This window comes from Hipposideros armiger, unplaced genomic scaffold, assembly GCF_001890085.2.
Source record: "Hipposideros armiger isolate ML-2016 unplaced genomic scaffold, ASM189008v1 scaffold_223, whole genome shotgun sequence".
NCBI classification, from domain to species: Eukaryota; Metazoa; Chordata; class Mammalia; order Chiroptera; family Hipposideridae; genus Hipposideros; species Hipposideros armiger.
In genome coordinates, this window is record NW_017731573.1 from 1431388 (window position 1) to 1444222 (window position 12835).

Sequence of the window (12835 nt, forward strand, 5' to 3'; positions counted from 1 at the left end):
CGGCGGCAGTGGGCTGGCCGCGGAGGGGGAGGAGCGGGAGCTGAGCGAGGCGGGCGGGCGGAGGATGGGGCTGTGCCCGGGCTCCCGCTGCAGCCGCCCGGGGACACGCCGTGCACCCTCCGGCTCGGGGCTCTCGCGGCGGCGGCGGCGGCAGCGTTAGCGGCGGCGGCGAGAGCGGCGTTCCCTGCGCTTCTTCCTCGGGCTGGACGTAGCGAAGAGGCAGCGGTGGCGGCAGGAGGCGGCGGCGGCAGCACACCGGTGTCTCTCCCGCTGGAGATTTCTTTCTGCTTTCCTCGTCGACTGACTCACCCCCTCCCTTTTTTGAGGAAGGGTGACCTCTTCCCTGGGACTGGAAAAAATATTTTTTCGAGGAGGGGGTGGTTGGCAGCCTCAGGGTCTGCTGCTTCTCTTCTTTCAGCTCCTCCTCCTCCCCCCTCCAAGACCAAAAAGCAAACCCCACAACTGCTCCAGCATCCTCCTTCCCTTCCTCCACCCCCCTACTCCACCGCTCCCAGTTTCGCCCTCTCCCCTCCTAATTATTTCATTATTATGCTTCCCTCTCTGGGGGGTCTGGTCCCTCTCAGATCGCGCGGAAGCCCTGGCCTCCCCTGGATGCCTTTCTTAAAAATTTGGGAGCCTGGGAGTGAGTTTTCTCCGAGGCGTGTGTGAGAGGCGGCGGGGGTGTTTTCCTGCGCGAGGGGCGGGTGAAGTTCATTGCCCCCACTTTCCCGCGACCTTTTCGGACCGGGTTTTGACTCGAGGGGCAGGCGTTTTCGGGGGCCGGGGGACGCGGCGGAGAATGGCTGCGGGGAGGGCTCCCCGGAGCCTCCCAGTTTCTTGATCAAAGCATTCCGCTATTCTGATTTATTGCCTGCTTGGTGAGTTATTTTTTTTTTCCCTCTAAAGGAGACCTGTGTGTTCAGCCATTACTTTGCTCGGCGCCCCTCACAGGAATCTCCGACCCTCGGTGCGGTGGGCAGCCCCGCACTTGGGCTCCTTGCCTCTAGCCCTCGCTCCCGGCCCTCCTCCCTCTCTCCGCCCCTTCCCCCTTTTCTTTCTCCTCTCTTTCTTCCCCTCTCTCCCTTCTTTCGGCCGCCGTCTCCCCCGCGCCCTCCTCGGGGCGGAGGGAAGCCGAGAAGGGGGAGGGAGGGGTTGGTGTCAATTTTTTTGTGTGGCCGCGGCCGGAGCCTTTGGCGGGCAGGCAGCGAGCGGGGAGACCCCGGCGCGGCAGAGCCATGGATGGCCCGACGCGGGGCCATGGACTCCGCAAAAAGCGGCGGTCGCGATCGCAGCGAGACCGGGAGAGGCGCTCCCGGGGCGGGCTGGGGGCCGGCGCGGCCGGTGGCGGAGGGGCCGGCAGGACCCGGGCGCCCTCGCTCGCCTCGTCGTCGGGCTCCGACAAGGAAGACAATGGGAAGCCCCCGTCCTCCGCCCCGTCCCGGCCCAGACCCCCGCGGAGGAAGCGGAGAGAGTCCACCTCAGCCGAAGAGGACATCATTGATGGATTTGCCATGACCAGCTTTGTCACTTTTGAAGCGCTGGAGGTAAGGGGAACCCCCCTCCCCCCGGTTTCCCTTTATGCACGACCCCACTCGGCTGCGCCCGGCTCTGCTGCTTCCCCCGCCGCGCTCTGACGGGTCTGGCTGTCTGTCTGTCTGTCTAGGCTGAGGTCTTATTGTTGGGGGTAGCTGGGGGCGCGGGCAGACAGGCAGCAGGAGGGAATCGCAAAGCCTTGCCTGGTCTCCTCGTTTCCTCATTCGCCTTTCCCCTGCGCCCCCTCCCTGCGCCCCCTCCACAGCAGATGGGCAGAGAGAAAGGGGTTCAGGCATCACAACAATGCGCCCCCCTCCATGGATAGCTGTGCCCCTACTCCTTCCTCTCCCTCCCCAATCATGGCTTCTTGGCTGGTGGAAGTCTCTTTGCGGGGTTTGGGGCTTCTGTGGACGGTTCGCTGTGTGCTTTCTAGAGAGCCATATGTCCGTGTGTGTGTGTGTGTGTGTGTGTGTGTGTGTGTGTGTGTGTGTGTCCCCTATATACCTTTCCTGGGTGTCCTCGGGACTGGAGACTGATGGGGTTTTGTGGTTTCTCTGTCCCCCTCCCCTGCCTTTTTTATTATTTATTTATTTATTTATTTTTTTGGTGAAGCTGGGGAAGGGGGCGTTTTCTCCTGGTTGGGAGAAAGGAGGGAGGAGGGGAGCAAGAGAGGAAAGGATGGAATATCTTTCTGCATTCTGTATGGGGCTCTATTACAGAAAGGGTTAATTATAGTATTATCTGTGCACGTACATATAGATATATACACGTGTGTGTGTGTGTACATGAGCAATTTGGTTAAAGGACAGAAAAAGGTACACCAGGGAGCACTGGTGGAAGGAAAGAAAAAAATCCTAGCTGGTATCCAAAGGGCTTGTCACCCAATTGTCCATCTTCCTTTCCTTTTTTGAGCGTTTCTTCTTTTTTTCTCTCTGATTGGCTTTGTGTGTGTATATATACTATATGTGTGTGTGTCTTTCTTTATTCCTTGGGCACCTGCAGTGCTGATTTCCAAGTGCACATTTTCCTGCCAGCTAACCGCTCCTGGAGGGGTGGGGGGAGTTAGAAAGAGACTGTTCAGGGGTCAGGGGAAAACTGTCTTTACCTGGAAGATCAGACTTGGTGCTGGCATAGGTCATTGGCCTCTATAAATGTAATGCCCCTTTTTTCCTCCCTATACCTTCCTGTTCCCACCCTCAACACCACACAGACAGACACACACACACACACACACACACACACACACACACACACACACACAGGGCTTTGAGATTCTGCAGTTGGCCCAGGTTTCTTAAGCACAAAACCAAGATAAGAGTTGGTTTCTAGCCTTTCATGCACCTGATACGGTGGTTTGGTGTTCCTGAAGGAAACTTTTCCCTTTCCCTTTGGTTTTTTCCTGTTATTATGGTATTATTGTTTGAGATGATCTAATGCAAGCTTTGTTAATGACAGCTTAAATCTCACATGCAGTAGCTGTACAGGTTTTGATTGCTGTGTGTGTGTGTGTGTGTGTGTGTGTCAGGTTTAAATATCTTTTAAAAGGAAGCCTTCCCCTGTCAAGGTTTTTCTTTTCTGTTTGAACTGTTTTTTGGTTGGGCTACTGGTGGTGATGGTGGTGGATGGCAGCCAGTGAGTGGTTGAAGAGGAAGGGAGGGTGGTTGGTTGTATTGGTGGCCATAGATTTTGATGTTAGTGATTGAATCAAGTTACCCTTTGGTTCTAGAACTGGTGCTTTCTTGGCTAAAATGGATCTAACACAATCGTTTTGAGTGTTGAGGCTCAACACTTATTGGGATAATTCAAACTGTGACTTCAACTTTGCCAAAGTGGGAGGGTACTGAACAGTGTGACCTCTTTCTCTGTCTCTCTCTCTCTTGATTTAAAATAGGAATCCAAATGACAGCATTGTATGCTAATAGAAAACATTACCTAGAATTTGGTTCACCATTGCTCTCTGTGTTAGTTTAGGACAGTATTTGTAACAGCTACTTACAAGTGGTTCTGCCTTCTGTAGGGTTACCCTGGGCTGCCCTGTGGCCCCTCAGCAAGTAAGCAAGAAAGGCCAGCAGAGCCCCATGAGTATTTTTGAAGGCCAAGTGGAGATAGATTTAACTTACACAGTTGTTTTTGATCATTTTTATTTCGAATAACTAGATATTTGACTGGGTGTGTGATGTATTATATATATATCTATTTGTTTGCCTTTTGTAAGAAAATGTGCCCATTCTAGTTTCTTTGGGCTTAACAAAACTTAATTTTAAAAGAAGACCAAGTTCATAGTTTACCATTAATACCATTCCTTTTCTTGCTGTGATTATTTTTTCTGCCACGTTTCTAGATTCAAAACCCACTTTACTTTGGTTAACTGAATACTACGCTACCATCATGTCTAAATATCACTTATGTATCTGTGTGTGGGTCTAAAGGTCTAACTTTTAAAAAAGTTTCCTTAATACTTTATAGAAAAAATTAATCATATACAAAAGTAGAGAACATTTCATAAACTCCAGTGTACCCTACACGCAGGTTCAGCAACTACCAACTCATGCCTTACCTTGTTTCACTTATATCCCATCTACTCACGCCTCACTCCCAGATGTGATATGAGAAATATGTCAATATTTTTGTATGCATCTCTAAATGGTAATGACTTAAAAAAAAACACCCAAAACCCCATTATCACACCCAAGTAAACAGTAGTTCCCTAATATCATCAAATATCCTGTCAGTGTTCACATTTGAGACCCAGCTTTTGTATGAAAGCTGTAAATAAACTTTTCAGATTAAAAACACAGTAGAGAATAAAAATCATCATGTGTATCTGGTTCTGTGGGCAAAGGTGGATCTCTTTGCTGCATACTTGTGTCCATGTTGGATGGTCAAACGTGTGTAGTGATCATTAAAATAAAACGTGTGGTGCCCTACTGTACTTTTTTTCGAAGCTTTATTCAACTATCACCATGAAATATGAGGGCTTATTAGGAAACAGGCAACTTAACTATGAACTTGGACAGAAATGTATGTTACAGGAGTGCTTGTAAATGTTAAGAATTATTATAGATGCTAAGTTACCCTAAATACATACTAAGTTTTTGTGCCTGGTGTTTAGAAATGAAAACACTTGTCACCACGTATTATCGAGGCTGCTGCTAGTATGATGTTTTGATAAGAAACCAGAAATGTTGGCTTGCACAACTAGGCTTATACCTTATGCCAGTTCAGAGCAATAGCTAGCAGACTGGGGAGCACTATACATTGGGTGTTAGTGGACACATTATTTGACTCCATGATTTTGTCTTGAGTAGCTGATTTTGACTTCCCTTTTAAGAGTCTCCTAACTCATAATGAATGTACTGATGATATAAATAGTTCCAGTCCAACTATGGTTTTACTAATGCTGGAACAAAAGTAAGAAACTGGCCTAATGAGAACCAGCATTTTTATGTTGATTGTTTTTTCACTGTTGTTTGATTCTTATTTAAGATGATGAAAGCTTTGGGGGTGGTTTGAGAAGTCCCACACTTTATGGGCAGCGAGACTGGCTGAGGTAGTTTCATATTCTGCAGGGACACTTCTCTTGAGTAATTGTGCCCTGAAGTTCAAGTATGTGATTGTGAAGAGTCTTATGATAGAAGATAAGAGGGTAGGTGAGGAGGCTAAAGTTGAATGCGGTGTTCTTTTCATCAGGCATTTGAGAAGCAGAATTACCATTCGTATATGGTATTGTTTATTTGGACATTCTTTGAATAATAGGTTGAGAGTGAATATCCCCAGTTGTCATGCCTCCTTAAAAAAAAAAAGTGGCTTCTAGCAGAAAGTGTAAATGGAAATGCTGAGGTTCTAGTCCCGTCAGTGTATCCTAGTACTGTCAGATACTGTCTTTCTGTTCTTATTTGGGTTTCTTTCTGTGTAGAATCAATTAGTAAGCCATGTGGGCACTGTAGCTGAAAAATTTGGCTTTGCAAATCCATTATTTTCCCCCTCACTCCTCTGTTGTGCCCTGGGTTCTTAGTGCAGCCTCCTTTTGTACAGCTGACCAAGGGAAGCAATGATGAAACTGGTGGGATTAGCAGACAGGAGGCCAGTTGGAGCTCTGCAGGCTTGTGAAAATTAAGGAAGACTTATTTCTGGTGGATAGAGGATCAAACTGAGACTTTCACGTGGTCTTCATTGCCTAGCTACACATCAGTCGTGTACATAGACTACAGAATTTGTTTTACTTATTATATGCCTTGTTAATAGGCTCTAATAATTTATTGTGGTCAAATCTCACATATTCAGTTATTTAAAAACAGCATTAATCATAATCCTTGTATCAGTCAGCAAATATTTATGGAATGCTTGATATGTGCAAAGCACTAGAAAGACTACAAAGAAACGTAAAATATATGTAGCATCTTGATGGAGTGTGTCGTTTAGTTGATAAATTAAGTTCTGCACCTGCAAAACAGTATTGAAACAGGCTGTCCTCGAATGCCTTATACCAGCTAAGTGCAGCAGGCTTTCAGAGAAGGGGTGGTGCCATTGGCTGAAGTGTTTGAGAAGGCTTGATGGGGAAGGTGGGGCCTAGAAGGCTGAAGTGATTTGCAGAGACAGGGAAGGAATGCGGGATGGGGAGAACATTCTAAGAAGAAGGAATAGTGAAGAATGCACAGAAAAAAGATGAGTTAAGAAGGTGTTATTTGATTAGGACTTGGGGGCAAGGAAGGGCTGGAAGAAATGAGTACAAAATCATGGAAGTAACCAGTGCTTGTTAGGGAGTCAGGAGACCAGTGAGTCAGGCTTGGCTGTCCTAACTAGGTGAGTGACCTTGGGAAGTTACTTTCTAAAGGTATCATTTCCTTAATCCATTGGTTGAGAGATCGCTAGTTTTAGAGGAAAGGTACCCACGTTGGATGGGAACACAGCTCCGCCAGATGTTGATGGGTTGTGTTCTAGACCAAAAAAAATGTGATCTACCCTCAAATAGTTTTGTAACTTGATGAGCTGGCAACATTAAAGGAGTGACTTGTTCTGCCAGAATCAAGTCTTTTATTATGAAAATATGAGTTTTGAATATCAGAGAAGGATGTGTGATGTGTCTCATTTCCTAAATTGATTTGACCACAGGACACTTTAATTCTTGGCATTGGAACCCATGAACCATAATCTGGTGTGGGAGATGCTGGAAAATATCTCAAAGGCCCCTTCCAGGAACTTGGTGATTTCTGAGTTTAGGGTGAGTGGGCTGATTGATGATGGACGACTTGGAAAACTTGGCACAGAAATTTGAAGTTGGAGTGGAGGCTGCTGCTTAAGTGGGAGTGGCAAGGGGTGTGCAAGTTGTAAATAATGATGATTAGTTCACTTCTCCTGCTCCCCTTTCCTGCCTGGTGTCAGCCCTTTCATTGATTGTTAGCCACCCCTGCGTGAGATAAGAATTAGTGAGTGATTCTCATTAATAGTTCTTGCAGTTGTCATGCCACCAAGCTGCCTCCAGCCAACATGTTATGTCCTCTGGGTCCCTTCTGGTGTCCTGTATTGTTGCTTCTTAGCAAGCTGGGAAAGGAGGTTGGCTGAGAAAGGAGGTTGACATTGCTGTTAAAATAAAGGTTTCAAATTATCTGCCTTTGTGCTCGCTTATGTATGAAGTGCTAGTTTAAGGAAGGCCAGAACCTTTCTGTTGTTCTGCAGACAGGGAGAGCTGTGGTGATAGGCTTTTTAGCATTTTGTACTTTTTATCTTCGGAAGTTTGGGATGGGACTGAAGGGTAAATAGGTCAGGTCAGTTCCAGCATTTCCCTTCTGAAAGTGTGCATAGCTTTAGGATCTGAGGAGTTCTTAAGTGGTGAGAAAGTTTGCAGAAAAGGAAGAGTGAGTAATGTGTTGGCTATGAATTCAAGTATTTTACTGTATGTACTGAATTTCAGTATTTTACTGTACAAGGAAGGCAGAGATCACTTCAGGAGTATTTATGTGAGAAGAGGTCAAAGATTGTGATATGATGATTCCATGAGGCTTGTGTTAACTGTTGAGATTAACTACCTCAGCTCCTTTTTGGAAGTAGACAGGACATAAATGAACCAGTAAATTTAAAAAACGAATCATGAAATTAGTGATTAGCCTTAGCCTTTCATCCTTCCTGAGAGTGTTGTTCCTTAGCTTTCAGAGTTGAAAAAAGGTTAGAAAAAACAGCATTCAGCAGGATTCAAGGAGCATTGAGAGTGCTAAAGAGATCCGAGACTGTCCCATACAACATTTCTATATACTGTCAAAAATAAATGGCAATTATTTATTTTGAGAGACTGTTAGGAGTAAAAATAAGGTCCCTATGCTGAGAAAATAATAGTTGAGGCCAGCAGTAAGGAATACTTTAGGTCCCAATGCCTATAAGGTTTGGTAGCCTTTTGGACAGAACATCTGTAGCACTTCTTGATGGAGAGAGAGAGAGAGAGAGAGAGAGAGAGAGAGAGAGAGAGAACGAATACATGCCCACATGCAGAGGGTGGAGGACGGTGGTGGGTTGGTGGCTTTACATTTTATTTTATCCCTATGCTGTATGTAGAGTCTAATATAGAAAGCTCTGAAAAAATCAGGGAGATTTGAAAACGCAGATAATTGAAGTTTGGAAGAGCAAAGTGGAAATTAATTTGGTGAAACCCAAAACAGGAGAGGATCAAAAACAATTTAGGGACAATGTTAGCTGGGTCAGAATTGTTTTTCTTACGTAATCTGTGCCTGTTCCATAGATGAATGCAGTTTTGTTTTGTTTTTCCCTAGAAGAGGGGCATAGAATTTAAGGCTGGTGAGACCCTAAATTTGTCTTTGTTCTTTCAAATCTTAGCTTTGTTCTTCATTTCTTCTCCCAAGCCTGGAGGGTGAGGCGTATGCACTCAGTAGGTGTCATTATAAGGTCACAGAGAATAGGTGTTCTTTATGCTGGCAGTAACTGAGGAGGGGAGGAGTGGATTTCACATCACCTGGTTTCCTTTGCCTGCTTAGAAAAACACTAGGCAAGTACAGGCTTCAGTGTCTCACTTCCCTTCAGGTCTCAGGTTCTATCCTTTGCAAGGGCACCTGTAGCCTGAAATCGTGTATATTGCTGCCTTCTTTGCAGATGCTTGTTTCACATAGTCATGTATATGGCAGTCTCATCTTAGGATCCAGTTAGTTTCCCCACCCATCCACCCACCCACCCACTGTCCTTCCTTCCCTTCCTCCCTCCCTCCCAACTGCCCTCCTTTTCCCCCTCTTCCTTTACTGAGGTAGAGCTATCAAAATTATTAATGCAATTAATAAAAGGTAATGGATTTAGGAGGTTGTGAATGAAATGTGGAAACTTGAATATTCCAAACTTCCAGTATTTGAGCTTTGACAGTCTGTTTGAGGGACTCTGACATTGGCACTGTGAGGGTAGATTGCTTGCCGTGGTTTTCTGGGCTGTTACAGCTCATCATTCTGATTTCTCATTTATATCTGAACCTCTAGTTAGAGTTTGCCTGACAAACGCCACAAATTACCAACTACTACACGTAAATACTTTTTACTTTACTGTCGTTTTGGCTTCCCACTATACCTCATGGTACCTTCAGAACCCTGGAAAAACCAAGTGCAGTAAAATGGAGTCACAATAGGAGCGGGGAAAACCCACAGTTTGTAAGTAATGGGAAATGGCTAATGTCGAGTCGGTTGGGATTCATTTTTGATAGGAAGCCTTCAAGTTGCAGGTACTTTGCGATTGCTGTTAACTGAGGCATTTTGAAATGACCTGGGCTGGATTCAGAAGCACAGCCTGTGAAGACAGATTGTGACTTGTCGTTATAGGGCTGAAATCTGATACTTACAGACTGCAGCAACATTCTGAATCTGGGACAGGGTTTAAGTCAATGCCAGGGTCAAGTTGTGATGGTACCTGAGGGATGTCATTTTCCTTTTTGTCCCCACACCTACCCTCCCTTGTTGCACAGCACCCTCCTACCAACCTCATTTTAGGCTTCTGTAAAGTTTCTGATGGCAGCGTTATTTTAGAGCTTGAAAAAAGAGGCAGAAGAACTTAAAAAGAGAGTCCAATATTGCAGTAATCCCTGCTTTCTGGCTACAGGTGGTTCAGTGAATAGTTTTCCATAGTGAAAAACTAAGTTAGAAAACTAAAAGAGAATGAAGATGTAGATGAAACAATAGTTGGACATTAGATTATCACTTATTTTCCAGCCACATACTAGAAATTCCAGTGTTCCACCCATTCTCTCTGTACATGTTCAGTTGGCAAAAATAATGAAGGTCCTGGATTGTGCTGTTCTAAGAAATGATTTTGTTTAATTCAAGTTAAATTATACTTTCACTGGGGCAAAAGGAGAAAGAAGCATTTGTTATCATTTTTCTGTTATTTGTTATTATTGCATTGCTGTGTCTTGTAAAGTTTCCTCCTTCCTCATTTATCAGGTAATCAGTTTGATTATTCGTGAAAATCACAGATTTGAGCTTAATGTGTTGGACATCTTTCAGAGGTGTTTCTTAAAGTTAGGATCTCAGCTTTTTCAGAGCAGTCTTTTGATCCATTTCACTCCAGCCATTGTTGGCAGCTGTGCTTTGCAAGCCAGGAGTGCATTAGAGGCACAGATGTTGTCTTTAGTGATGTAGGTCTACCTCCCATTTTGCAAATGAAAACACAGCCCAGAGGGGTTAATTGACAGCTCAGGATCACACTGGGAATTAGAGACTCTCACTGTTATCCAAGGAAAGTAGGAGACTGTCTGCTTCTTCTTAATACTAGGATTCCCAACCTTGGAAGGAGGTTTTTTAAAAACAAAAAGAATACTACAAATGAGAATGAACACCCATGATTTCAAAGCTTTCAATTTTTCTAGGAAATTTTCTGATTATTCCCCAGTGTACCATTGGCCTTGCTCTGTGGGTGCGTTAGTCTTAGTCTTTTTTTTTTTTTAAACACCCCCCACCCCCACTTCCCATAATGAGGATGTAGAAGAAAAAAAAATGTTAGGGTGATGATATGAGGGTTTCTCATCCTTGAATGTCCAGTGGAAAGATAAAATAACTATTTGGGTATAAAATGACCTTAATGTGGCCCACTTAAAATTTGAACATACCTTTTTTTTTGATAAAATATTTTCTTTAGCGTGGCAATTCAGAGAAACTCAGAGCAACTTAACAAGGTTGGTAGCAGAACATTTGAAACAAGTGAAGTTTGGAGTATGGTGGAGTTGAAGACCCAACCAAACTTTTTTCTGAAGAAGAAAGCCTCAAAATATTAGGCCCACGTGACATGTTGGCTAAGCCATCTTGCCTCTCTATTGCTGAACCAGAAAATTTATAACAACTGTTTGTCACGTGTATATAGTATTTATAGCCATTCATATAATGAAAAGAAGTTTTCATGAGATTGTAATGACATATCAAGATGGATGTAATTAAAACAGAAGCAGATTGACACCCTGAATTAAATGCAAACCGTAAACCATGATACCTGAGCATTGGGCCTTACACATTTGCTGCAGGGGGCAGTCAGCCAAATACGAAAATAAAAAGACATTGATGAATTTCCCTGGGTGTGTATGTGGTTGCAGAGAATCCAACGATTTTATTAATCTTTTATCAAGCATTGTTTAGATTTGCAACAGCAATGGAATGTATTAATTTGGCAGACCAAATAGCTTAGGACCAGAAAGTACGAAATAATAAAGGGAGGACACGATAGATATACTGTCCTATAAATAACCCATGCGACTGACAAAGGGACTGAGTAATCTTTAGAACTGTGCTTGATGTCATTAATGGAGTTGTTAATCCGGGATGTTTGAGTTGAACTTCAATCAGAGAGGCTGTCTCCCATTTAAAGTGCAGGCCTATCTTTCCTTACACCCTGGACTGATTCATTGACAAAATTAGTATAAATCGAAATTTTGTAGATTAGATCGAATGCACCAGGGGAATCGTACTATGACAAACTGAATCCTTTTTTTTGTTTTGTTTTTTAAATCGAGTACAGCACTCCTCTCTGTAGCGGAGCTGGGATTTCAGTAGAGTGGGTCTTTAGATGGGCATGGTTTTCCCAGAACCCCTTTTCTGCATGTGTTCCCCGTGCTCCTGGAAGGAAGTGACTGTGAGATTGACATTTCTGTACAGGTTTCATACCTCACTTGATCCGTGCTTCCAGGAATAATTGGTGGTGATTTGAATAAGCCCGCATCACTCAGATTTCAGAGGTTGGTTTTCAAGTGCATGTTGAAGGAGGGCTTGCGGCTATGAATATGGAATATGATTTTCATATCTGTTCCATTGGGGAGTCCAAGCATGTCACAACCACTTCCGAATCCTGATTGTACAGAGACACCCTAGCTATAATTTCTCTATATGACAGTTCAGTTTTAAAATTGTAAAGATGCCAAATGCAGGGCTGTATTGTTATTAGGGAAGTCAGTGACATCTGTTATATCTTGTTAACCAGGGGAGGAAAATGCTTTAATCAAAACATCTAATTATGTCCTTTCAACTGATGAAAGATCCTTTGCTAAATTTTTGGAGTTGGCCTTAATGGAAGAAGCTGACCTCTACAGGAACTGTAAAGTAAATTTACTCTTTATTTGAAAAATACTTATTGTTAACCATGGTGTCATAAGGGTGTTTTAATTTTATCAAATTGCTTTTACACTGTGTGTTGAAAATAAATATTTTCAGAAGTTGTCTACGCCAACATGAAGTTTTTGTTTTTGTTCTCCCTTTCACCCCCACAGCAGATGAGGCCCCAGAGGGTGTTTGTGTTTTCAGATGTGAGCCTAAGAGGATATGTGGTGGCTGAGAGCCACCTGAGGAGGGAGCAAATGATAATTACAGGTGAGAGGCAGGGGGATAATTCAGCCTGTGCGCTGGGAGGTGTGATTTCACACCTGAATGTTGAAACCTGCTGTGTCAGACAGTTGTGTTGTTTTAAAATTGGTTTCGTTAGTCGAATATAGAAATGGACCTGATTGTCCCAGGTCATCTTCAGGTTAAGGAATATAAGTGAAAATATTAAGCATAATGTGATTCCTGAAATACTTCCTGTGTTTCAAAGTTTCATGTGATACCTGAAAATATAAAAAACTGTGCTTGACACATATCTATCTACACAGCTTCTAGATGCCTTTGTCAGTTTTTTAAATTCGTTAAATATTTTGGCAGTGAGGATTTCCACTTTGAATCAGACTTCAGAACCCATCCAGTGAAGCCATCCTTTTATTTACATTTCAACCCAGAATTAATTTTATCTCCAGCTGTTCTGTATCCAGAATCACTGATAATAATAAATAGATATGACAAAATTT

The 12835-nt window shown here is 43.7% G+C and overlaps 1 protein-coding gene across 5 annotated transcripts in view; it reads left to right on the plus strand.

Moving 5' to 3' along the window:
* Window positions 1–40: 40 nt before the first annotated feature.
* The window catches only part of AUTS2 (activator of transcription and developmental regulator AUTS2), a 1181390-nt gene continuing 1168595 nt past the window's right edge, over window positions 41–12835 (plus strand). For 3 of the 5 annotated variants that reach the window (XM_019654460.1, XM_019654462.1, XM_019654464.1), the window contains exon 1: window positions 42–1544. In XM_019654460.1, the coding sequence (XP_019510005.1) occupies window positions 1236–1544 (309 nt within the window). In that variant the 5' untranslated portion in view covers window positions 42–1235. Of the gene's footprint in view, window positions 1545–12835 lie in introns of all 5 variants that reach the window. The other 2 variants (XM_019654461.1, XM_019654463.1) reach the window with 2 other exon arrangements.